Genomic DNA, 27,789 nt, shown 5'->3' with positions numbered 1-27,789 from the left:
GGTAGAAAGTTTGTTCTATTATTTTTCTTTTAATAAAATGAAGGATGCCGCTATTCGGATCTAATTTTTTTATCAGTAGTCCTAATACTTTAATAAAAATATAACCTTCAATTCTACTCGAGTTAATTACACTTACACCTCCTAAGGTTTATCATTTTTTCGCATACACTCCCTGAGGTTTCAAAACTGTTGCATATAACTCTCTATAGTGAAACGAAAAATGATGAGAAATTATGCAAAAAAACATGCTAAGGGGTGAAATGGCCTAATAAGATTATTCAAGGTGTAAGGTCCAATCTCAATACAAATATTTTCTTTTTTGTTTATTTATTTTTTTTCTTTTGTAGGGGGTTATATGCAACAGTTTTGAAGCCTCAGGAAGTGTATGTGTAATTATTGAAACCCCAGGGGTGTATGTGAAAAGACGATAAACCTCAGCAGGTGTAAGTGTAATTAACTCATTCTACTCTAATGTTAATTAACTTTTAAGAACATAATATTAATTTTAAAAAAATAATTCACTTAAATCTATACCTAACATCAACAAAAAGCAAAAAAATTTAAAACAAAAAGCTTCGGATCACATAGACAGTCATTATATCAACATACTTGATTACTTTATATTTCATCAATTAATTTTTTTTTTAAACTATTGAAATATGAGAGACTAATTCTAAATTTAAAATTTAAACAGAAAGAAAAAGTGCAACATTGAAATCCGTCAAACACAAACTGCATCCTTCAATTCAGTATAAGATCTACACAAACAAATAAATAACCTTTTTTCTTTTTTTAATTAGCAGTAGATTGAGCCTAGCTACTATAAGCATCATTGAGCCTAGAGTTTATCTTAAAAGTCAAAACCAACAACAACGTGATGAAACATAATCATACATTTCCTGTTTCAATGACTCTCCTCAGCTTTCTCACAAACCAAAAAGGACAAAAGAATTTAAAGAAATCTAGTTCACTAACAGCCGAGCACATACGCACAGACAACCAAAAACAGATCGGAGCTAAATTAGATCAAGTTTTGATTTCATAACCCTCTTCATCAAATTCAAATTCTACATTAAACGGTTAGGATTTAAATTATTTAATCCCAAACACAAATTATATAACAAATATTTAATTGGGTGTGGTGGTAGTGGAGATAGAGCTGAGTGTTTATGCTAGGTATATAAAGTAGAATATGTTAATGTGATGTTAAGTTTTAGTAAGAGTAATTTAGGAAAATTTGTTAAGTATACTAATAAGTTTTTATAATTTTTAATTTTCTATTAGATGTAAAAAATATGTTGGGAGTTGGGACTATTAATAAAAAAATTTGAGTCCAAATAGTGACACCCTGAAATGAAATGGCGTGGCATGACATGGTAATCGACGGTTGGCATGGAGGATTCACAATGTTTACCCTAGGCTTGTTCACTTCTTAACTCCTACTTCTCCACTCAGTTTCTCACTGCCCCTGTAGTGTCTTCCTCTGTCAAAAACCCTAATTCAAGCACAGTCACAGAAGCAATCCACAGTATTTGGATTAGCCCCTAGTTAAGCTTCTTCTTCAGCTCCTCACTTTCAACAAAGGTAGCTCTTAGCCCTCACCTGCTGTCATGTCTGCTGGATCAGGTCAACTCTCTCTCTCTCTCTCTCTCTCTCTCTCTAATATTCATATATATATATATATATGTGTGTGTGTGTGTTTGCATGTATGTAGGTTGTGTTTAGCTGATTTTCAATAATATATTTCGTTCTGGCTATTGTATTGTTAGTAACTCTGTTAAGATCCAGACTTTTTGAAACCCTAAATTCAATTAATACAGTGAGCACTAAATTTGGTCATGAAAAGTTGGGGTTGTGATTGAAGTTTCCAATTGACCAATTTGATCTCCCAAAACAAGAAGCTTATCAGAAAATTGGGACAACCACAATCACACACATTTCACTCTTCAGTCAACATAAACTATAATAGCGCGAAAAATAATGAAAGGAAAAGATTGAAACTATAATGGACCAAAATGCATAGACATTAGGATTTTTATGCATTCATGGGATGGCCATATTGTATTTCTTAGGGACCAATGACTTGTCTTAATAGGGAAGCTGTGCTAGTAAGCAGTTTAATATAATTTTTAGGCACAGGGGTCATAGTTATTTATCCTTAAACTGGGTAGGAGTTCCTGTCCTGATAGACTATTATTAGGTCCTTGCTTTCTGGAAAGGATAACACCTTTGAAATTTGTGTTATGGAGGTAGTAATTGACAAATATCCTTGCCTCATTCAGCTTTCAAGAACTTGGATTAAGGAAAATATGAGTCACTGACCGATTGGTGTCTTACTTTCTCCTTCCTAATTTGGTTCAGTTGCTTGGATTAGAATTAAATGTGCTAGTTTGTGCTTCCTATGATTGCTTTTGGTGCTTTCCGCAACTGCTTCCTAATTTTATTTGTTATTTGATTTATATCATAGGATATACAAACTTTAGTGAAAAATAGCACTTATTACACACATTGTTATGGTTATTTGGTCTACATATCAGGATAATGAAATTGTATGTCTCTAAAATTGTGACCTTATTTATTAACCTTGGTCCTTTGGCAGGTTATTTCTGATAAGATACAGTGTTCCGGGTGATGTTTTATAATGTTCTAAGAGCAAATAGATGCTATTATCTGTCTTGGAAGGCCTTCTATCTTCCTACCGTAATAACTGGTAGTGTTTTTCATTCAGGAATCTTCAGTACTATGAGAGAAGTCAAGGTAAAAGGCCTTTCTAGTTTGCGTACTTTTGCTTCTGATGGAGAATCTCACATCCTACAATCTGAATCAGCTAGTGACAGCCAGAGATCTTCATCCCTAAATGTGCAATCCACTCCTGAAATAGAAAAGAAGTATGTCCATCATGTTTATGATGCTATTGCACCCCATTTCAGTTCCACTCGGTTTTCTAAGTGGCCAAAAGTAGCCAATTTTTTGTCTTCCTTACCTTCAGGATCTCTTGTCCTGGATGCAGGATGTGGAAATGGGAAGTACTTGGGTCTTAAGCCTGATTGTTTTTCCATAGGATGCGATATAAGTGCTCCTCTTATTAAAATTTGTGCAGATAGAGGGCATGAAGTTTTGGTTGCAGATGCTTTAGATCTTCCCTATAGAACTGGTTTTGGTGATGCAGCGATCTCAATAGCTGTATTACATCATCTAAGTACAGAGAGCAGGAGGAAGAAAGCAATCGAAGAGTTAGTCCGAGTTGTGAAAAAGGGTGGTCTAGTGCTAATAACTGTTTGGGCTGTAGAACAAGAAGATAAATCTTTAGTTTCCAAATGGACCCCGCTTACCCAAAAGTATGGAGAAGAGTGGATAGGACCTGGTAGTCCTCGCGTTCGTAGCCCTTCATCCCGCACATTGGAAAGCATTCCAGAAACAGAGGAGAATAGTTTGGGAGAGCATGTGAAAGGTTTCAACCAGAGTGTTATGCGGAGTTTGCAGGAAACAACCTCTCAAAATGAAGGTTATTCGGGGGCTTCTATTGATGTAAATAATACAAATAATCAACAAGAATATTTCGTGCCCTGGCATTTGCCATATCATCGTGCTGAAGTAAGTGGTGCTTCTGCTTGTGCTCTTGCAAATGGTCTTGCAAAGAAAGATGATAAAAAGGGTGCTGTAGTGTACAACAGATATTACCATGTTTTCAGTGAAGGCGAGCTTGAAAGGTAACATTATTTTCTTTAATATTGTTTCCATTTGTATGTATATTTTCTGTGTGCGTTGTTCTCCAGTTGTTGCCTTTCCAAATTAAGGCTCGTTATGTCTTCTTGCTCCTGTTGTACTCTGTTGTGTCTGGCTTGCTCAAATTGAATCAACATTACTTGCAGCAAAGATAGTACACTCACAGGAAGCAAAACTAATCTTTTACATGTCTACTGCCTATTAGGATGGAATTTTGGTGCATCTATTCATATGGATTTCTTATGACAACTGGGTCATTAGAGCAGTACTTAAGGAGTTGGAATTGTAGAATGTGGTTAAATAATTGATGTGTCCCTGCCTAAATCAAAAAATGGTCCAAAGTTTTTACTTATCAAAAATGATTTATTAAAGGTTCTTATAATATAGAAAACAGATAAGAGGTGTGGGGTAATATATAGCTAGTTAAATAGGCATATATAAACAAGAAACTTCACTTTTAAACTTATGATTGATGTGTGGCTAATACTCATGTCACCCAATTTGTTAACTTTGTGCCTGAAAGATGAGTCACTGCTTATAGGAAAAGGAATGCAATGGCTCGAAGTCATGTATTTTCTTTTTCAATTCAATCATATTTAACAGTGTGATTGGATGAGAAAATGTTAGAATTAAAGAGGCCACCTCTACAAGCAAATGAGTATGGACAGAAGCCCACTGAGGCCAATGGACCAGACTTCCCAGTGGGAGAGGAAGCCCAAATTAAAAAATTTGGACTTAGTACTTGCTTCAGTTAGCTTCTCACCTACTCCCTAGTTACTTTGTTGATGCAACGCTTATGTTTCTAATTGAGTTAAATAACCTGCTGAGGGATCAATGATATGTGATCTAACAGTATGGGTACGTAGTATGTACCCCATCATGGTATAGCATATTCCTTTGAATTGCTAAATAACTATAATAAGAACAACAACAGCTACGATAGGCGTTCTATGTATTCTCTCTTCTTTTCCTCCCCTCTTTGTTGCTCTATTTATTCTCTTTCCAGGCATTTAATTTTTGTATTTACTTTATGTCATGACAATCTACTTATAAGTGATGCTTAGCTTTTTTTTTTTTTTTTTTTTTTCCAGCTCATTTATTTTTTTCTGTATTATGCAGGTTGGTATCTGGTATGGACGATGCTGTAATTGTGGATCGATTTTTTGACAAATCCAACTGGTGTATTGTCCTTGAGAAGACATTATAAAGAGCCAAGTAATTTTCTTTGCGACTTAAAGTTAAACATAAAGCGTGCAGCCTGGAACAGCAAGGTGAGCAAATTGTTTTCAATGTGCCATGAAAAAACTGCTTTGTGAGCAAATTGTTTTCAATTGGACAAGCCTTTATTAGAGGTGGTTGATTGCAGTTGCAGCAGTCGGCTCTGGGTCGATATTGTCCTTTGTTTTTTTTTTTTTTTTTTGGTTCTTGAAATGTGGGTTGATATTTTTTTTGCACATGGAAAAGTACCATTCAAGCATCAGATATTATTTTGATTTGTTGTTTGTGGGTTGTCATTAAATACCACGCCACCTACTGTAACCCTTATTACACACAATAAGAAGCCTACCTACCATTAGTACCCTTGCTCCTCCCACCAGACACTAATTGCCTGAGTGAACAGTCTTCAGATTGAACCACACACGCATTAATCTTGTATGGGGCACGCCCCACCGAAGACCCTCTCACCACACACTTCTATCCCCTACCAAAGTGCCTTGTGGTTGTTGGGATGGGGTTGTCTACAAATCCTCAAATTATTACTTATTATATTATTTTTTGGGGAATGACTGAGACATGAATGTGTGTTACCTTTTTCCAAATTAGTTTTGTGGCTACAAAATGTTTACTGAAGAATCATACATTGATGTAGGATGACTGCCATTATTTTTGGTGGTTGTGTTTGTAATAGGATATTCTAAACTCATTCCCTGAAATGGTTTTTTTAATTTTTTCAGAAACTAATGGATTCCAGCATTTCCATTCTAGTATTTAAAAGTGTTGATTATGAATGTTTGGATGCACAAGTATTAAAGGTATGAAAGCTATTATGATATTTTAGCTAAATCTACAACATGGAAATGGAAAATTCATCTCTTTCCTTGGTCTTCAAAGCCATTCTTTTGTGGGATTTATATATCCATTGGAAAGTCAAACTCGAGGTAATTTTCACTTATTAAATATTGGTACGAGTGTGTGTCCCTAAGAAATCAGGTGAGACTGACACAACTGAGTACTACATAAACTCTGTTTTTTAGGGATTGGATCAAAGTCTTAAATTTAATTTTGGTATTGACGAAAGAAATACGGAAATTTTCATTAGTAAAAATTAGACAAAAATGGTGAAAATTGTGAGAAAACTTTGAAAATCTCCAATGAAACTTTAAAAGATGTTTATTTAATCAAGTATCTACAAATTTGAAAGAACAGAAATTTGAAGAAACTTAATTACATAATGAGTTTAATATGAAATCGTCAAACCAAAAAAAAAAAAAAAATCAGATTAATATAATGCGTGGTGTTAGACTTGGTTATTTAAAAATTGCTCATTAATTTCTGAGATTTAATTTAATTCACCTTTCTATGTATAAAGCCTCAGTAAGTAAATTGGGGTTGCATAGAGGTACATTAAGTATATATAGTTCTTATAATATGTATATCAGTATATATACTTTAATATATGTATCATAATAACATTAATTAGAATATATATAATATTAATATATGGATACTTTAATATATGCTTCAATATAAGAGTAGGGCTATGCATGCATGATGACCAATAATAACATTAAACTAATGAGATGAATAATAACAACATTATTTAAAGCTAAAGAGATAAAGTTAAATATTCTTACAATGCTTGGCAATAGTAAAAGGGATAATAAGTATAAGAATATTATTATTTTTTTAATGAACTAATTAATAATATTATTATTATTTAAAGACAAGAAAAATTAAAACAAATGAACAAAATGAAAGAGAAATATAGTATTACTTTATGTAAATTTGTTTTGTTGGTTGAAAACTTGAGACTAAAAGATAGATTTTTTATGAGAAAATTTTGAACAAAGTGAGAATTTTTGTGGAGTTATTATTATTCAACCTGGCGGCTTCTATAAGGAAGGCGGTGCAAAGGAGGCTTCGGCGAAAAATTTCCCTTTTAGCCTTTAATTACAAAAAAATCCACTTTTAAAGTCTTTTATACAAAAATACCTACATAAAAAGTTGAATGACAAATAAGTCCACGTTATGTTTTTTTTTTTAAATAAAGCAAATTGCCATAGTAATAATGATTGCTACTGCCAAATAGTAGCAATTAATAGTATATTTTTATAATTTAAATAGTTACTGTTATACAGCAATAATAATAATTACTGCTAAACAGTAGCAATTAATAGTGTATTTTTACAATTTAAATAGTTATTGTTAGACAATAACAATTATCAAAAGTACTGTAGCACGTTACATTAACGCCGCTATAGTATTACCTGATTTTTATGTGAGCCAGCTGGGAATTGGGCTTCCGCGTTTGAGTTTTTTAAAAATTACTTTTGTCCAAATTAACTTATTAAAAAAAACCCTAAAAGATTACCCGAAATATCCAACCAAAAATTCACCAATATTACCGTCAAAAAAATCAAAAAATTCACGAAAAATATATAGGAATGTATTTAAATTTCCATCCTTGTAAAAAACAAAATTTTTGGCAAAATTTAGCCAAAAATTTCGAAATTTATGACTTTGGTCTGGATCAAAGTGAAGAGCTGATGATCACATCTACGAGGGGTACCAATTGACACTAGTATAACATTTTTGAGTAGTACTAGTGGCCATCTCAACTTTATAAATCCCAAGATGTGGTAGTCATTTATTTATATATTTTCAGACTTACTCTAAGTAAGATAAAAAAAACAAGAAAATTAGAGTTTAATCTTCTAACATTTCTTATTTAGAAAAAAAACATTAGGACTTGTTTTTTTATTAAATAAAGTCCTTATTTTTTCTAAATAAAGCCCTTTGACCATTGCCTTGTCAAAGAAATATGTCATTATTTTTTTATTTTTTAAGGGTATAGGGGACGGGTTCACCTCATACCTTTATAGGGTATAAAATAAGGTTTGTGGAGGCTGCATATTAGGTTTTAAATATGAGATTTTGGGCTTAAGAAGAAGTAAAAATACACTGCCGAACACTCGAAAATGACCACCAAGGGCTTAGCATATGGTATGTGTGAAAAAATTAAAACAAATGGACTAATATTATGTAGGTCCATTGATTTTACCTACTAAATTTTAATAATTTTTTAGTTTAGGTACCAAAATTAAATAATATTTTAGATTAAATACTAGTTGAAAAGTCAAACAAAATAATAAAGTAAAAGATATTAGAATTTACAAATATTACATCACATGCCACTATAATAAAAAAAATAAAAATAATATTACATCACAAATATTACATTAATTTATACTATATTGTATTAAAATAAAATAAAATCAATCTAGTCACAATTTAATTGTGACTATCTTGGTAAATTGAAAGAGACAACTCACACAACTATACTATGTATTATTTTGAGTAAAAGTATTGTTTTGACCTCTATTTATACAATATTGTAGTATAATTTTTCTAAAATAAATTTAATTAAGTCACAACTTAACTGTGACTATCTCACAACTTAGATGTGACTGTCGTTCAGTCACAACTAAATTTGAAATTGTAAGTGTCGTACAGTCACAACTAAATGTGAAGTTGAGACTACATTAGCAAATTTTCAAGCTAATATAAAAGTCTCAAGGGTAATTTTGTCAAAATCTTATAAATTTTAACTAACACCCATCATATGTGGGTTAAAGGACAAAAATGTCAAATGGAAAATACTCAAATCAAATTGGTCAACATGTTTGTGACTTAATCTAAAAAACTACATTTAAATTTGATAGTTCAATTGAAATATTATATGGACTTTATGCTATGCCAAAAAATTATTAGAATTTGGCATTTAATCCTAATTTTCTATATTATGTAATATGGAATGGTTACAATATTATTGAACTTTAGTTAGAATTTTAAAAGTTATAAAATTTTATTCAATAAATTGTTAAATTAAAGGATCTACATGGCCTCTGAAAAAAACAATCTCTCTAAAATCTCATTTATATTTATTTGCAGTAAGTAAAAAATTTATATTTCGTCAGTTAGATTAGTTTATTTTAAAAGCTGGGATAATAATTAATATTTCTAGCATTATTGAACTTTTCTACCTTATCTTGTTTCAATTCTTTGCTAGGTTTAAGACGTGGTATCCTACATTCCTACTATTGGATAAATTATTTTTGTCTATCACGTCTTCATAAGGGTATTTATGTCTTTCAGATCTTCAGGTAAACACGTGTCACGGAACTGCAATCTTCGCTAGCAACTTACAGTTATATTGCACCACTCCACAAAAATTGAATGTAATTCACATAAAAATACTACAAATAATTTTTTTTATTTTTTCGATTCCAGTTTTTTTACCAGTCACCTTCTGTGGTGTCGAGCTATTCAACCAGTCATTCAAAGCTTATTGGCCAAAAAAAAAAACCAGTCATTAAGCTTTGATGACACCCAGCAACTTTTTACAAAAAAGACAAAAAAAAAAAAAAATATAGCAATTGTTTTCATGACCTGGAAGGCTGGAACCTCATAAAAAATTGCTGAAGCAAATGCAATAAATTCGAACCTTTTTAGACACATGAAATTGGTACACGTCCTCCTATCTCTTATGGACAGCTATCCTTCACTACTAACCTTTTTTTTTCTTTTTTTTTTTTTGGTACAACCGTACAAGAGGGCTTAACTACTAACTTTTTATATCCACGATTCCACATATCAAACACAATATCATATTTCATCGATATTGTTATATATTTTATTTGATTATTTCATTAAATAACTCCTTTTATGTTATACAAAGTCATCCGTCCATATAACATTTTGTGCAATTTCTTTCGTCCAAGTGAATAACTTAATTAATTGCTCACCTTGCTGATTGCTAAAATTTAATTTTCTCGTTGGCTGTTGAGATGTAGACGTCCATATATATATGTAAACGAACGTGGCACAAGTTTTGGAGAGTTATTTGAGGTCATTGGGGATTTGGGACCAACTCCACATGATATGTCATTTATTTCATGCATTTTAATCACAAGCAACATGTAGAAAATTCAAAGTATGCATTATAACTAGTATTATGATAATATCCCACATTAAAAATTAACAGAACGTTTTGACTTAATATGTGAGCTCTTGAGGATCATTTCTTTGCATTCGAACTAAATTTTTGTGGTTCGTAATAAGTTCTACTAAGAAGTTCTATAATTTGGAATCACAACCAATCACTATAGATAGTAGCAGATCTAAAAATTTATCTTTGTGGGGTTGGATTCAAAAATCAATTAACTTAAATTGTTTAGTAAGGGCGCAACTCTTACAATAATTACCTCTTTCAAATTTTTTATCAAAAGCTTTTGCCTTTGTGTGTTGAAGAAATTAACATTAGAAAAGTTAGGGTCAACTACTTAAATTTGCTAGGTATTAGAAAATTTAGTTTAAGAAGATTAAACTACTTAAACACTAGAAAATTTAGTTTAAGAAACATTAGAAAAGTTAGGGTCAACTACTTAAACATTAGAAAATTTAGTTTAAGAACAAATTCTAGTAGATATCTGCTAGTTATTTCGTTAAATTATGAATTAAGATGCATAATCATACATAATTTTACTTAAATCATGGATGAATTTGACATAAATTATCAAGATAATATATCAGACTGTTTGATAAAAAAATAACAATTTCGTACGTACAAATACCTTTTTCTCTTTAAGATTGTAATTGTTTTTTGGTCAAGTTGAAATTATAGTTATATGTAGAAATTGATGGTGTTAATGGTACATTAATACAAATAAGATGATTAATGATGCTGAATAGTATGGTTCATCTAGTAACCAAACCAATGCCATATATTCAAGTTGGCTAGTTGTTCTATACTGCACTTGTTTCATAATGGACCATGACATTGTACTGTGCACTGACGTATAGTTGATCGAGAAACAGAACCCACATCGAATAAAGAATGTGTGACAACCCTTATATCCGACTTTGACAAATTAACAAATTAATAGGTTGGGATAATTTAACAAAATAAAATAAAACCTATACAATGGACGTCAACCTAGACTACTGAACTATGATCTGCTCCCATACTGATTACTGACCCAATATCCTTATCCTTGTAGTTCTGGCGCCAAAGGCTATCGGATTCTGGTTGGTTGGTTGGTACGTGAGGTGGTGTTTTTGCTCATGATATGTCCTCTTGCTCACTTGGTTGGCTCCCCATGCACATTTCTTAATTGGAATATCGATGAATGTAGACACACTTCATTTGGTTGTTGGTACCTTCCTCTTAGGCTCTTAGCTTGTTGGGAACAGAACAACCATTACACCAATTGTTTATTACCAAGGTCGGAGGCTGAGGCCAGACATAATACTGGATTTTTGGGAGCTCACGTTTTTCGGTTTCCCATGTTGCATCAATATTGTTGCCCAATTTAATTTCCTTATTGATTAATCTACTTAGGTATAAGATTTCTAAGTGCAATTTTAAAAAGACTTAATTAACTATTTTATCTATCAACAATGACCTATATGTTTTTTTTGAGATGATAAGAGGAGAGTTCGAACTTGTGCGTATTGTGGATAATTCTATGACCTTTGTAATTGGACTACTCAATAATTGTAATAATAACCAATATGTTAAATTACTCTTTTAAATTAAAAATTTGATAAAACTAAGATATTAAACTTTTAAAAATAAGTCAAATTGTCCTAAACTTTCCTTTATTAATTCCAATTCGACCAAATCATCAACCCCTTTATCCTTAGAATTAATTGTAAGTCGTGACCCAAACAGCAATTATTCAAGCAATATTGCTTCATCGAAGAAGAATATCTAAGTAGAAAGGGTATAAACTCACCTAGTAGTTCACACCTAAGGATTTGATGCTACTGTGGCGTGCCCACGCAATATTGTCTGATCAATTTAGGTGTAAGGTTTTCATCTCAAAAGAATATTCAATAATTCTAATTCAAAATCATCAAATTTGTTCACTAAACAAAGATTCGAAATAAGTTGATAATTGAATAAATACAGTATTACAACCAAAATTTGGTAAACATGAACATTTACTTACATGGAGTGAGAGTGGAATGAATGAGAGTCATTCTCATTCCACTCTAATCTTGTATTTACTTGTATTGGAGAATCAAAAAAGTAAGGTTTAGTTTGACATTGTTGTGAGAAAAAACTGTTGTGAAGTAAAGTCAACTGTAAAATAAAGCAATTGAGTGTTTAGTAAATTATGTTTTCAAAAATGCTGTGAATGTAAAAAACAGTATCGAGGTGTTCGATAAATTTTAATGTAAAACTGATGTGGCTGTTTATAATTACTAAAATAAACATGATGCTGAAAGTGCTTTTGACTCATTTGTTTGGGGATAATCCTTTGTCATTTTGTATAAAAATTAAAGATATATTGGACAACTAAAAATTTTTATTAATGAGCTCCACAACTTTCATTAATAGTTTTGAAAAGGAAGTGAATAACAGTTTTTCAAAATTATAGTGATTGACCTAGAATAGTGTGACATTACAATTTTTTGTTTTATTACCAAATACTAAAATTGTTGTAAGTGACCTAGAATTGTTATCTACAATAGTTTTTGAGTATCTAACAACAATCTCAAACGGGTTCTAAGTGAGATCACTCCAAAATGAGGAATCATTCCCTCAATCTCATTCCTTGGAGGGGATATGGTATTGACTCTCATTCCATCAGGAGTCATTAATGTATACTAAAAGTATCCTTTTTTTTTTTTTTTCCAAAATACACATTAAGAAAATATATTTTTTTTTTTTTCAACAACACTCAAATTTGTTAGTAATTAATAAGTTTTTGTTTCGATTCATGATCATTAGTAAGCATAGGAGTGTAAATCAACTTCATTTTCATTCTTATTAAATATGATTAGTAAACAACTTAATGTAAATGACTTCTCCTCACTCCAATTTTTTCTCTCACTCATTCATTCTCACTCCAATTCTTTTTATCGCTCATTTTATGTTAGTAAACGTGACCAAATTCGAGTGTAATAGTGATCACTAGCTAGAATCAAGACTAGCTGGTGATCAGCATTTGCCTTATGTTGTGAGGTACAAATTTTTCTCAGCCATATGTTGTGAGGTACAAATTTAGCCAAGGGATCAACACGCATGCAACTCTTCTCTCTATCTGCCTACAGTCTACGTGTATATGCGTGTGTTTGTCGCTTTGCCATATGGCATCTGGATCTACTCCCATCTATAGAAAAATAAAGATGCATGGGTCCATTGCCAAAAAGTAGTGACCAACCAAGAGTGATGCTCTCTTCCAAAATTTAATGTGCAATGTGCACTGCACATTCATTACAATTTAATGGGAGTTGGAAAGCTTTTATCAACGTGTACCCTAGGAAGCATGTTATGGCTATAGTTAGTAAATTTACGTATAATAAGTATTTTTTTTTTTTTTTGGTTTTCCATACTCTTTTAAAAAATACATATATTTTTAACGTAAATGTATTACATGTGTATTTTTCAATTATGTATGTACTTTATATGTATTTTTTCCGTCTCGTATATATATTATTGACTATTGACTTTGAAATAGCAATGAGGTGTTGTGAATACATTTTAAAATGTAATCAATGATTTTCAAAGATCAATGATGCTAATCAACAATTAACATGCCATTTTCTTTTTGTTACGTTAGAAGAGATCGAATACTTGACCTATTCTAATTTTCACTTATTTCTATACTCTCTTTAAGGAATTAACTTGTTCTTAGTGTTTACCGATCAATCAATAACTTCAAATTAGTAGTAAATGATAAATAAATTTATTCTACACCCGCTAATGTTAAATCAACGCACCTAATGTTTTGGAATGTTAAAAAAGTCCACCCGATAATAAGTAAATCCATGTTTTATAAAGAAGACGCTGAAATAATGAAATAGACATAAAAAAGGAGGTTGTTTGAAAGTAACTCTGTAGTGAGAAACAAAAATAACTATTGTTATTGTTGAAATTAGGATGTATGTGACTCATAAGCTTGAATTTTTGAGTTTTATGTTGGTTCATGAATTTTTGACATGTTTATGTATAAAGAAGACAAGGTATATCTATGTGTATCTTTTTATGCAGTTTTTTATAGTCACTGCAAAGTGAGTTTAATTGATACAATGTTGAAATTAAAATATAATTACGATTTCTACTTTTGAGAATTACGTCGCTACAAATATATATACAAGAATGCTCTAAAACTAACTAGTTAGTAAGTTAATACAAAGCTAACCACCATGTTGGGCCCACCGCACAATATAATCTCAAAATTCAAACCGTCTATTTTTTATGCCCTATTTCAAAGATTATCCCTGTAAAAAATCTTCAAATTCGGAAATCATTTATTCATTTGATTATAACAACAACTATTTATATGCTTTTATCGAAACCACTGATCGTCTATTTATTTGATCTCAATTAGATGACTAAATGATTTCCTATTTAGTTGATTTTTTGTAATGATGATCTTTGAAGTATGACCTAAATAATTGACGGTTCGGATTATGAGATTAGTTATGTGGTGGTTCCAAAATCATGGTTAGCTTCGTAATAACTTGCTAACTAGTTAGTTTTAGAGCACTCCTCATATATATACATATAAAATTAAATCCTTCCTTTTTTATGTAATATATAAATGCACCCGACGGTCCCGACCATACATTAATAAAAATGTCCCGTTTTTTATTATTAATAATAATGTGTTATTGAATTATAAATGTAAAATTATTAGTAATTGTTTTTAAAGTTAGTGACAAAACATTTAGTGGAGCACTACGCATTATTCTGTTGGGGGTGAAAATATCATTACCGTAATAAAATTGTTATTGGGAGAAATAACACTTCCCTGTTTTTTCAGATATATCATATATGTTTATACCATTTTTGGACTGAAAATATATTGATACTCATCATACTCATACTCATGGATATTTCCCACTGGAAGAATTTAAGATGTCCATACCTAAATTGTGTAAGGCCCATTAAATAAACCAAACCATGTATAAATTAATCCATCTACTTCAAAAAGTAGCAACCAACCAAAGATGTCTGGAAAGCTATTTTCACTAGAAGCTCTTTGTTCCTCCTTCAAAGTCTATAGCAAGCCAAGAAAAACATCCTCCCACAAAAGTAAGGCCAGCAAGTCCCATGCAACCCACTTCAAATTCCAGAAATTCAGCTCCCTTGCTCACAGAGCAGGGGAGCTTTCAAGCAAAACATTGTTCTTCCACTTTGAGGGAGCATTGTTGAGATCATGTTCACTGTTTCCTTACTTCATGCTTGTGGCTTTTGAAGCTGGTGGGCTCTTGAGGGCTCTTGTTTTGCTTCTTTCAGCCCCTTTTGTGTGTTTGGTTGGTGGGGAGCTGGGGCTCAATGTAATGGTTTTCTTATGCTTTTTTGGGGTTAGAAAGGAAAAAATGAGAGTTGGGACAGCTGTGCTGCCCAAGTTCTTCTTGGAGGATCTTGGGTGTGAAGGCTTTGATGTGGTGATGAGATGTGGGAAAAAGGTGGGAGTGAGTGACTTACCCAGAGTCATGGTTGAAGGGTTTTTAAAGGATTGTGTTGCGGTTGATGCTGTTCTTGCAAGAGAACTCAAGGTGGTTGGTGGGTACTTTGTGGGTCTCATGGAGGAAAAAAAGACTAACAGTTTGGATGCAAATCAGATTCTAGGAGATGAGAAATCATCAGGTGGTCAAGCAATTGGTATAATTGGTTGCCACAATATATCTCTCCATCAGCAACTCTTTTCTCATTGCAAGGTTGGTCCTTTATTTGAAATTGTTTTTTGGGTTTTGCACTTTAATTTTCTCTCAATTTTAACAATTAATTATACCCATATATATATGTTTGCAGGAGGAGGTTTACTTGGTGACTGAAGCTGAGAAGAACAACTGGAAAAGCCTTCCAAGAGAGAAATACCCAAAGCCATTGATCTTCCATGATGGAAGATTGGCCTTCAGGCCAAACCCACTTGCCACCTTTGCCATGTTAATGTGGATGCCACTAGGAATTTGCATCTGCATCATCAGGTTCTTATGTGGTATATTTCTACCTCACAGCATTTGTACCCCAATCTTGGCCTTTACAGGCACAATTACCACAATTTCAAGACCCAACATTAATAAGTCCTCCACTACCTCATCAAATGGTACTGTTGAAGAAAAACCAAGGGGCATACTCTATGTGTGCAACCACAGAACCTTGCTTGACCCACTCTATGTCCAATTAGCTATCAATAAACCTCTCACTGCAGTCACATACAGCTTGAGTAAAGTCAATGAGGTAATTGCCCCCATGAGGACTATCAGATTAACAAGAGACAGAGAGAGAGATGGGAAAGCAATGGACAAGTTGCTAAGCCAAGGTGACCTTGTGGTTTGCCCAGAAGGAACCACCTGCAGAGAGCCTTATTTGTTGAGGTTCAGTCCCTTATTTGCTGAGCTGACTGATGACATAGTCCCTGTGGCCATAGATGTGCAAGTGAACATGTTTTATGGAACAACTGCAAGTGGGTTTAAATGCTGGGATCCAGTGTTTCATTTCATGAACCCAAATCCTGTTTACACCATTAGGATTCTTGAGAAATTGCCAGGATCATACACTTGCAAGTTTAGTGGGAAATCAAGGTTTGAAGTTGCCAATCATGTGCAAAATGAGATTGGGAAAGCTTTGGAATTTGAGTGCACAAGTCTCACAAGGAAAGACAAGTACATGATATTGGCAGGCAATGATGGGAGCTTGAAGGACTCAAGGTGACTCATGACTACAATGTGGGCATGACCACAGCTTTTAAGACATGTGTATGGTGTATGGTGTAATGGTGAAAACAAGATCATGCAAGCTAGCATCATACTTTATATATTATTTGAATTGTGAAATGTTTTATCAAGTGATTAGACCCATGACTGTAATTCTGTAACTACCATGATATATGTGAGATTTATCTTCTTGTTAAATAACTATGTAATTGGGCTGTGTGTTCGGCTTTGTTAGAGAGTGAAAAAGTGAACCAGTCAACACTCAACATTTTTTTTTTGTCTGAATATGTCATATAATGGTTATATGACATAAACGTTATCAACCTAAAAAGGTGCAATGGCATCCTGATGTGGAGCAAGCAAAACCAGAGTGTTTTAAAAGCTTTCATTTTAGTTTATGACAACGGTCCCCGATTAATGATCAAGTCAATTTTCTTGGAGGGCTCGGGCCTTGAGGAATTAAGCTCGGCCAGTTATGCTCATGGGCCACATTAGGCCTGAAAGTTAGTTACATAATGATATGTTAAAAACTTGTACAAATTAAATTTTAGGCATAAATTCAATTTAGACACATAATTATATATGTTATTTCAACGGGGTCCACGAACTTTCAAATATACACATGATTTATTATGTAAATTGAAAAATGAAATTCCGCCTATCAATTTATTGAAAGATCAGTTAAATGTCAGCTTAGCTTTTGCTAACGGGGATTAATTGGCGACGTGGCACCAACTCAGCATACATTTCCCGCCAAATGAGCAACACATGTTCACTTGACACGGGCCCACACACCCATCACCTCTTTCTCGCTCGTTGAACGCTCTCCTGACCATTTAGTCTCCCAAAAACATCACGTTCCCAAATTCGAATATAAATCTCTCACTTGTGTTCAACGAGCGAGAAAGAGATGATGAGTTCATGGACCCGTGTCAGGGGTTAGGTGGACCTGTGTCGCTCATTTGGCGGGAAATAATCGACACGGGTCCACCTAACCCTGACACGAGCCCACAAACTCTCTCTCTCTCTCTCTCTCTATTATTATTAAATTGTGGGCTTGTGTCGCTCATTTGGCGGAAAATGTTTGCCGAGATAGTGTCACTTCGTCAAGTAATTCCGATCAGCAAACGTCAAGCTGTCATTTAACTGATCTCTCAACGAATCAATGGACAAAAATTCATTTTTCAATTTAGATAATAAATCAGGTGTATATTTGAAATATTTTAAAGTTTATGGACCCCGTTAAAATAGCTTATTAGTGAGGGTGAGTGAACAAATGAATTAGCATTAGACAAGTTCACAATTCAATTCCGTTGATTATAACCAAAACAGAAATTTATAACAAATTCACTAAGGAAAGACTTCACCGCTTCAAACTATTGAATCATAATTGTTTTCACGTACTATTTATACTTAATCATGACATGACCCTCACGTGCGATGATGCTTTAGTCATTTTGGATTCTCACAATTAGTTTAGGTAAGTTATATGATGTTTAAAATAGGCTTAATTATATTTTTATCATCTATAGTTTTAGTTGATTAATACTTTAGTACCCAGATGTTTATTTGTCTCACTTTACCACCTACAACTATTTTCATGTGTCACTTTATATTTTTCCGTCCATTTCATCACTTAAGCCGTAAAAAATGCTAATGTGATAGGGGCATTTTTGTCACCAATATTAACAGATTAGTTAACGAAAGGGACAAAAAAAATGTAAAGTGGGACACGAGAAATAGTTATAGGTGATAAAATAAATTGGAACAAATAAATATCTAGGTAGTAAAGTGAGAATCAACTAAAATTATGAGTAATAAAAACACAATTAAGTCTTTAAAATAACGGTAATATCCTCACATTAGATATTCACGTGGAAAATTTTAGACGAAATTAAATGTCTGAAATTGAACCCATTTAACATTTTAGACTATAGTTGGAAATAAAAGTAAACTACAGATGTAAAACCGACAAAAAAAAGTACACGGATGAAAGTCCAAATAAAGGCAAACTCCATGAATGAAAAGTGTCTTTCGGCCTAAATGTTAATGTTAGGCCTTTCAAGTTTAAAAATTTCAATTGGGATTGACTTAAGCCCATGATCGGGCCTTTTTCATTTCATTGCTGGGCTTTATGATCGGGCTGGGCTTGGGCTATATGACATCTTTTTGACGAGAATTCAGATGAAGTTTTAGAAAATTAGCCCATATTGACCTATTTTTAAAAGTTTGATAGCTTTTTTTTTTTTTTACCAATTAAAAGTTTGATAGCTTAATTAATGGATTTGGGAAGCAATTTGACACTGGAGTCATAGTTAAGGGGAAAAATGACAATTAAGCCATTAGTTAAACACATATTTACAACAACCTAACATGTTTTAGAATCCTATAAAAGCATTCCAACTCCCATTAACTATAACGAATATGCATATTAAATTTTGGATGTGATCATCACTATTGGTTGGTTTCTACTTTTTGGACCCATCTTTAACTTTTTTTTTTTTTTTTAATAGCTAGATGGATATATTATATGGCTTTAAAGGAGTAGATCCATCAAGGTACAATATGAAAAGCGACAAATGCAGGCATATAGTTTACATGTAGGTGAATGAGTCATGTAAGGTGTACCATTTTTTTTTTTATCATATGTATAGCACATATCTAATATTTAGAGGTCAAATTCGTACAATTAAGGATAAAGGAAATTGGAGTATCCAAGCACACTCTACAATCTTACACGCCTTCGCACGTGTTGCGTTACTTAAGTTAAATACGTGGATAACTCATATTAGGTGAGGTAGAACATGTGTGGCCACTGAACCTAACACACGTGGGTAAACATGTTTTAATACCATGAAAGAAATTGAAGCATCCAATTAACCAATAATAGACGAATCCTAAAATTCTTATAAACACTTATACAAAACTATCATTTTCAATATTAGACAGTACACTTCACATTCTCACAGTAAATAAAATGAATAAGAGGAATGAATACGTAAGACTCAAGCTCTCTACAATAAGTTGTTGTTGGATTCCCTCTTCCCCATTAAAAGAAAAGTAAATTGGGTAATTGATTCGGTTGGGGAGTCATGCACGAGTAAGAAATTAATATAGTTTGGATGGATAATAATTACATGCATGAGCACTGAACAATGAAAGTGAATTAAACATAAAACATTTATTGGTGGCCGCTGGCCTGGAATGGATAGCATTGATAGAATTAGAGCATCCAACCCAAAACCAATTGGCAATGGGTGGAGAGGCCCAAGACTTATAAGCACATATGTTAAGCCTTAGTTTTCCGATGTGGGACATTGCTCCACATTACTCTCAACACGCCCCCGCACGTGTGGCGATATTTTTGAGCCTTACACGTGAACAAATTGTATTGGGTGACGTGGGAGCACGTGTGGCCGTTGGGCCTTACACGCGAATAACCAAGCTCTGATACCATGATAGAATTAGAGCATCCAACCCAAAACCAATTGGCAATGGGTGGAGAGGCCCAAGACTTATAAGCACATATGTTAAGCCTTAGTTTTCCGATGTGGGACATTGCTCCACATTACTCTCAACAAGCATATATATGGAAGGATTGGTACGTACAACCTAACAGTTAGGTTTTCTCCCCGCGGTCGACTCCAAGATGGAAAAACATGGCAGGGCAGGGTACTACATTACAGCATGCATGAAAGCGAAAGCTTTAAAGTTTTATGAGAAATGCTAGCTACTTATATTTTGCTTATACATTCTTTCTTTTTCTTATTTTTATGTCTATCTCACCGTCGTAGTCTCATAATAGGAATAGTTTATTTTCTAGAATATGTTTTAAATGTCATTTTTAGATTACCCAAGTCATGCGAATCTCGTCTGAACTGGATACTATATATACTGCGATACATAATGCCCATCTTATATGAGAAAGTCTTCATGCATGAAAACTTTCTGATATAGGGTATATATAGGATGAGCACCATGTATTACCGTATAGGAATGCTTTGATATAGGATGAACATCATATATTGTCGTATAGAGACGTTTTAATATATAATGAGCATTATGTATCGCCGTATAGTATTTATGGTCCGGACCAAGTACTGTCCCTATGACTCGGGTTTGCATGAGAGAAAGATTGATAAAAAGTATGTTATGCACAATGCCTATGCACTCATCGGTTGTTCCCAATTGAAAAATGTCCATACCTAAATTGTGAAAGGCTCCTTAGCAAAAAAAAAAAAAAAATTGTAATTAATAAACCAAACAATGTATAAATTAGTCCATCAGGGATCCATTGCAAAAAGTAGCAACCAACCAAAGATGTCTGGAAATGTAATGTCACTAGAAGCTCATTCCTCCTCCTTCAAAGTCCATAGTAAGCCAAGGAACTCATCCTCTGTCCAAAGTAAGGCCAGCAAGGCCGATGCCACCCACTTCAAATTTAAGAAATTCAGCTCCCTTGATCACAAAGAAGGGGAGCTTCCAAACAAAACATTGTTTTTCCACTTTGAGGAAACATTGCTGAGATCATCTTCACTGTTTCCTTACTTCATGCTTGTGGCTTTTGAAGCTGGTTGGGTCTTGAGGGCTCTTGTTTTGCTTCTTGTAAGCCCTTTTGTGTGTTTGGTTGGTGGAGAGCTGGGGCTCAATGTGATGGTTTTCTTATGCTTTTTTTGGGCTAGAAAGGAAGGAATGAGAATTGGGACAGCTGTGCTGCCCAAGTTCTTCTTGGAGGATGTTGGGTGTGAAGGCTTTGATGAGGTGATGAGATGTGGGAAAAAGGTGGGAGTGAGTGACATGCCAAGTGACGCAGCGTAACACACAAGTAAAATAAATTAGGGAAAAACCAGTGTTAACCCTAAGAAAGAATATATCTGGAGTCCACCAGAGAAATCTCAAGGTTTTCTGATTGAAAAATGATAATAACGAATAATACAAATAGCCAAAAAGTTGTTTAAATACGTTCAGAACCCTAAACGTTCGAAGTTCAAAACGAAAATAAAAATAGAAATAAAGTGCAATTTAGGAAACTTATTCAAAAACATTAAATTGCTTATCTGAAACCCTAAACGAAGGAATTTGGCCAAAATAGGCCCTCGGTCGTCGCCTGTGGGAAATCAAATCCTTATCCTGTTTACACCATTAGGATTCTTGAGAAGTTGCCAAAACCATACACTTGCAAGTTTGGTGGGAATCGAGGTTTGAAGTTGCGAATCATGTGCAAATTGAGATTGGGAAAGCTTTGAAATTTGAGTGCACAAGTCTCACAAGGAAAGACAAGTATATGATATTGGCAGGCAATGATGGGAGCTTGAAGGACTACTCAAGGTGATTCATGACTACAATGTGTGCATGACCGTACAGCTTATAAGACTTGTGTATGGTGAGAAAAAGATCATGTAAGCTAGCATTAATTTATATATTTTCAATTGTGAATTGTTTCATCAAGTGATGAGAGCTGTGAGGATCTGTAACCACCATGATTTCTGTGAGCTTTATCTTCTTGTGACATAATTAATAATGTAATTGTGTTGTGACTTGTGAGTTTGTACATTAGTTGTTTAATTATGCAAAAAAGTGTATCCTTAAACATTCGAAGAAGAGCAGATCCGGTGAAGGTTTTGAAGCATTCGAAGAAGACCATTGGCATGGCTTCCGCCGGAGACACACTGCTACGCATTATATTTATAAATTTATGAAAATCACAACCTGAAGTTACAGTAACAACTTATATTTGATATCTTTTCAATGTTTAGATTCTGGTTTAAAAGCTTAGGTTTTAGTGGTGCTCTCTAAACTATAGGAGTTGAGCCCTTAAGTCCAAACCTGAAGCCTTAAACCCTTCTAAACTGCTGAATCACAATTGTTTTCATGTAAATTATACTTTCAAATATATTCATTAGATTCCAAAAACTGGCAAATTGTAACTATCCTACATCTCAAAAATTGTTCCTCCCTCTCTTTTGCCACTTTGTAAACCCTCTTACTTCCATTCAAAGTAGCGACCTCTTGCATTCTGAGGACTTAAATGTTGATGTTAGGCATTTTAAGCATTGAAAATTTCTATGGGGTTTGACTTAAGCCTATGGTCTCTTATTAAAAGGCCTGTTTTTCATTTCTTTGTTGGGCTTTAGGATCCGGCTAGGCTTGGGCCATCCGATTGGGTCCATGAAACAAATAATGAAACCTAATATAAAAACAAAAAAGGAAGAAGAGAAATTAAGTCATATATCTTGTGTTTTTTAACAATTCAAACACTACAAATTTCATCCAAACATACACGGTACACCACCATATAATTCATGTGTTTCCTTTTTCTTTTCTTGGTGTACGTCCTTTTCCCTTAGTTGCTCGTAGTTTGACTAGTTTCCATTTTCATCGACATGCTTAGAAATTTTAAAATTTTTAAATAAATAAAGGTAAGAGGCAAGAGTGTTGGAACTTTTTTTTTTTTTTTTCAGATAGAGAACTCAATATATAAAGAGTGGCACTATTACTCACCCCCTTTTTTTTAAAAAAAAAATACGATTTTACTTTTTTATGAAATTACCAAAAAGGACACATTTAAATTTTCTTAAAAAAAAAAAAAAAAAAACTCAAGATGGCAACTCATCTGATGGGCTTGTACATCCGTAGAACCCCCACTTATGAGATTGCCTAAAATACTTTTTATTTAACCAAACAATCATAAAAACATCCTAATACATGAGGGTATAGCTGTAAAACATAACTATTAAAAGAAAATAAAAAAAGACACCGCACCACCTTAAAACGTGGAGAAAGTGACCGGAAGTTCTGAAACAATAAGAACAAAATACAAAAGAAAAAACACAGTAGAAATGTTAATTGACATACACGGAGCGCGTGTCAAGAGGCTAGTATACATAAAGGGAGAAAAGAGAGTAAAGTTAAACTTTCAAAATACCCAAAAATACCCCCACTTAAAAATAAAAGTTACTAACAAACAATCTAATATAATAAGGGCATACATGTAAACAATATTTAACATATTAAAAAAAAAAAAAAACACTTTTTGATTTTTGGAAATCTCAAAATTAACTCCACTTATAAAAAACTCACAATGTATTTCTGAAGGCTTAAAAGATAATATACATTTTTTTTTAAAAAAAAAGGAAGAAAAGAACTTCCCACGTTTGGGATATCCTAACCCACTCCCCTAATCAGCAAAACAATAGCAGCATTAAAAAAAAAAAAAAAAGGGAGAACGATGGAGAAATTGACAGCAACGTGGGAGGAGCTGTGAACTTTTAAAAGCTCATAATGCAAATTGAGGTAACGGAAGTATGAAATTGATACGAAATAAAAATTGAGGTATCATAATACAACTTTTAAAAGTTGAGATATCAAGTTAAAAAATGAGATAGAATTAAAGTATTAAAATATAATTTGCTCAAAAAAAAAAAAAAAAAGACATCCCATAAGTTGTTGGCCATCAACCGGTCTAACTAACGCTGTTTTAGTGCTTGGGGCTACCAAATATATTAAAGTTTTCTCCAAATTTATGATTCAAAATCGAAATTTTTCTTGAGGTTTTCACTAATTCATTATTTTTCTTTTAGGGCAAATAAAGAATGAAATTTGCTTAAGGAAATATTACATTTCAAGATTGCATGATGATTGATGAAACTTTTAAGCTTTCTTTCACTTTCATGCATCGTGTAATAGTCCCTCTCTACCGACCTTTTTCCCTCTTGTGTGAAAATGATGGCTTACTTAGTCCCTCTCTACCGACCTTTTTCCCTCTACTTGGTACCAATCCTTCCATATATATGCTTTCCATCCCTGGCCTGTGGGCCTGTGGGCCTGTGGGCCTGTGGCCACCAATAAATGTTTTAGGTTTAATTCACTTTCATTGTTCAATGGTCATGTAATTAATATCCAATCCAAGCACCAAGATATTTTCATTTGTTTTTAGTACATGATGATTGATAAGTCCTCAACCCACTCAATTACCCTACTCTTGAAGTTGAGTCTCACGTGTTCATTCCTCTTACCCATCCTACTTAATTAATTACCATCCTAACTCCATATGCTACGTTGGAGTCTTGGACCACTAAGATGAAAACACCAAGGTAGAAAAGAGTCAAGAAAGCAAAATTATTATATGCAACCGTTGTGTACAACATTCCTTTTCCAAAATTAATCATATTACTTGACATGTAAGATTGTAAGAGGTTGAATGTGGGAGAAAAGTTAGGTACAACAGTTGCATACACTTTTCTTTTTTCTAAAAAAAAAAAAAACGAAAAAGTTCAAGAAGTTCGGTTATACAAATCCGATTATATGAATTTTTTTTTTTTTTTTTTTTTTTTTTAGGGTAGGAACCCGATTATACGATTAAACAAGAAAATGAAGCTCACCTAAATCTTGGTTACATTCATGGGTCTCAATAACTCAAAGCAGTTCGCATTTGAAATATCTATCTATATTGTTATAAAAAAAACTCTCATTGTCAATCTTGAAATATCAATTATACTCTTATTGCTTTATATAAGTTAAATAATGTGTTTAAAACTTAAGGATATATAATTTAGTAATGCATAAACCACACTTATAATCTCGTCACCCCCATCATATATATTATAAACCTCATCATATTTCCACATGCATCGCGTATGTATAATCTATAATCTATATCTATATGACTATATCTTGCTTATATGATTTTTTCCCACAATACATATGTCTTAAAGCTGCTGGTCATACACAGTTCACAGTAGTCATGAGTCACCTTGAGTCCTTCCAGCGCCCATCATTGCCTGCCAATACCATATACTTGTCTTTCCTTGTGAGACTTGTGCATTCAAATTTCAAAGCTTTGCCAATCTCACTTTGTACATGATTGGCAACTTCAAACCGTGATTTCCCACCAAACTTGCAAGTGTATGATCCTGGCAATTTCTCAAGAATCTTAATGGTGTAAACAGGATTTGGGTTCAGGCAGAGGAACACTGGATCCAAGAATTTAAACCCACTTGCAGTTGTGCCATAAAACATGTTCACTTGCACATCCATGGCCACAGGGACTATGTCATCAGTCAGCTCAGCAAATAAGGGACTGAACCTCAACAAATAAGGCTCTCTGCAGGTGGTTCCTTCTGGGCAAACCACAAGGTCACCTTGGCTTAGGAATTTGTCCATTGCTTTCCCATCTCTCTCTCTGTCTCTTGTTAATCTGATAGTCCTCATGGGAGCAATTACCTCACAAACTTTACTCAAACTGTAGGTGACTGCAGTGAGATATTTATTGGTAGCTAATTGAACAAAGAGTGGGTCAAGCAAGGTTCTGTGGTTGCACACATAGAGTATGCCCCTTGGTTTTTCTTTACCAAAATTTGTGGAGGTAATGGAGGAGTTGGGTGTTGAAATTGTGGTAATTAACCCTGTACAGGCCAAGATTGGATTACAAATGCAGTGAGGTAGAAACATGCCAGCAATGAATCTGATGATGCAGATGCAAAATCCTAGTGGCATCCACAAGAACATGGCCAAGGTGGCAAGTGGGGTTGGCCTGAAGGCCAATCTTCCATCATGGAAGATCAATGGCTTTGGGTATCTCTCTCTTGGAAGGCTTTGCCAGTTCTTCTTCTCAGCTTCAGTCAGCAAGTAAACCTCCTCCTGCAACATATATATATATATATATATATATGGGTATTGACTGTTAAAATTAGGAGAGATTAGTTCAAAACCCAAAAATAGTTTCACATAAATGACCAACCTCGCAATGAGAAAAGAGTTGCTGATGGAGAAATTTATTGTGGCAATCAATTATACCAATTGCTTGACCACCTGATGATTTATCATCTCCAAGAATCTGAATTGCATCCAAACTGTTTGTGTTTTTTTCCTCCATCAAACCCACAAAGTACCCACCAACCATCTTTAGTTCTCTTGCAACAACAGCATCAACCCCAACCCACTCCTTCAAAAACCCTTCAACCATGACTCTGGGCATATTACTCACTGCCACCTTTTTCCCACACCTCACTACCACATCAAAGCCTTCACACCCAACATCCTCCAAGAAAAACTTGGGCAGCACAGCTGTTCCAATTCTCATTCTCTCCTTTCTAACCCCAAAAAAACATAAGAAAACCATTACATCGATCCCCAGCTCTCCACCAAGCAAACACACAAAAGGGATTGAAAGAAGCAAAACAAGAGCCCTCAAGAGCCCACCAGCTTCAAAAGCCACAAGCATGAAGTAAGGAAACGGTGAAGACGATCTCAACAATGTTCCCTCAAAGTGGAAAAACAGTGTTCTGTTTGAAAGCTCCCCTGCTTTGTGAGCAAGGGAGTTGTATTTCTGAAACCTGAAGTGAGTTGCATGGGCCTTACTGGCCTTACATTGGGCAGAGGATGAGGAGGTGTTCATTGGTTTGCTATGGATTTTCAAGGAAGAGGAAAAGGCTTTTAATTAGTGGGAATAGCTAGCTAGCTTTCCAGATAGTTTGGGGTTGGTTATAAACTTATAATTACTTTTTCCAATAAATTTCTACAGTGCTTGGTTAATTAATGATTCTTTCACAACTTAAGTATGGGCAGATTTACAATTGCCAACAATATGTTTCGCAGTTTAGGTATGGGCAGATTTTCAACCGCCAAGGATCAACAATTTTATTTATTTATTATTAGAACGATCAACAAGTTGAAAGACATATAATGCTAATAATTATTTGTTTTGGTTAATTTATTGATTTAGGATTTATTGGGGTTGAAGATTTATAGTTTAGAGCTTATGATTATAGAATTTAAACCCTTAATGAAATCATTCAAAACATTGTTTTGATCTGAAATCATTCAGAACATTAAAAAATAGAAAATGCTACTTCCAATTTTTTTGTTCCAACCTATGTAATACATATGCATACCACATCCTTACGTAAAAAACATAGGCATAAATTCAATTTAGACACATAATTATATATGTTATTTCAACGGAATCCACAAATTTTAAAATATTTCAAATATACACCCGATCTACTATCTAAATTGAAAAATGAACTTCCGTCTATTGATTCGTTGAGAGATCAGTTAAATGCTAGCTTGGCTTTTACTGACCGGGATTACTTGACGACGTGGCGC

General features: G+C 33.6%; 2 protein-coding genes and 1 pseudogene across 7 annotated transcripts; 2 read left to right on the top strand and 1 right to left on the bottom strand.

Moving 5' to 3' along the window:
- Nucleotides 1-1,377: 1,377 nt before the first annotated feature.
- LOC147279400 (S-adenosyl-L-methionine-dependent methyltransferases superfamily protein) lies at nt 1,378-5,765 on the top strand. Of its 5 annotated transcripts, XM_086251438.1 has the most exons (4): nt 1,378-1,626; nt 2,600-2,628; nt 2,739-3,710; nt 4,846-5,692. In XM_086251438.1, exons 3-4 carry the CDS (start codon nt 2,743-2,745, stop codon nt 4,931-4,933), a joined length of 1,056 nt encoding a protein of 351 aa, XP_086107564.1. In that variant the 5' UTR covers nt 1,378-1,626; nt 2,600-2,628; nt 2,739-2,742; the 3' UTR covers nt 4,934-5,692. The 5 variants fall into 5 exon arrangements, 4 of the variants coding, with proteins under 4 accessions (XP_086107564.1, XP_086107563.1, XP_086107562.1 ...); XM_086251437.1 differs by lacking the exon at nt 2,600-2,628; XM_086251436.1 differs by lacking the exon at nt 2,600-2,628 and having other exon boundaries at nt 2,729-3,710.
- Nucleotides 5,766-14,938: 9,173 nt separating this feature from the next.
- On the top strand, nt 14,939-17,024 carry LOC147279399 (putative glycerol-3-phosphate acyltransferase 3). Its single transcript, XM_086250859.1, has 2 exons — nt 14,939-15,684; nt 15,779-17,024. The coding sequence occupies exons 1-2, from the start codon at nt 14,971-14,973 to the stop codon at nt 16,679-16,681; spliced, it is 1,617 nt and encodes a 538-aa protein (XP_086106985.1). The 5' UTR covers nt 14,939-14,970; the 3' UTR covers nt 16,682-17,024.
- An 8,277-nt stretch (nt 17,025-25,301) lies between these two features.
- LOC147279398 (putative glycerol-3-phosphate acyltransferase 3 pseudogene) lies at nt 25,302-27,118 on the bottom strand (annotated as a pseudogene). The gene is made up of 2 exons (XR_015123505.1): nt 26,423-27,118; nt 25,302-26,322 (listed from the first exon to the last, which is right to left on the bottom strand). The product of XR_015123505.1 is annotated as a putative glycerol-3-phosphate acyltransferase 3 pseudogene (transcript).
- Nucleotides 27,119-27,789: the final 671 nt, after the last annotated feature.

Source organism: Dryas octopetala, chromosome 7, assembly GCF_963921425.1.
Source record: "Dryas octopetala chromosome 7, drDryOcto1.1, whole genome shotgun sequence".
Lineage (NCBI taxonomy): Eukaryota > Viridiplantae > Streptophyta > Magnoliopsida > Rosales > Rosaceae > Dryas > Dryas octopetala.
This window is presented reverse-complemented; position numbering and strand designations above follow the sequence as displayed.

What these genes read in the sequence shown, in the direction of transcription:
- LOC147279400 (XM_086251435.1), top strand. Translation starts at nt 2,632, where the DNA reads ATGTTTTATAATGTTCTAAGAGCAAATAGATGCTATTATCTGTCTTGG. An exon ending in AGTGAAGGCGAGCTTGAAAG is followed by an intron (nt 3,711 to 4,845) that starts GTAACATTATTT and finishes TGTATTATGCAG; the next exon opens with GTTGGTATCTGGTATGGACG.
- LOC147279399 (XM_086250859.1), top strand. Translation starts at nt 14,971, where the DNA reads ATGTCTGGAAAGCTATTTTCACTAGAAGCTCTTTGTTCCTCCTTCAAA. An exon ending in AACTCTTTTCTCATTGCAAG is followed by an intron (nt 15,685 to 15,778) that starts GTTGGTCCTTTA and finishes ATATGTTTGCAG; the next exon opens with GAGGAGGTTTACTTGGTGAC.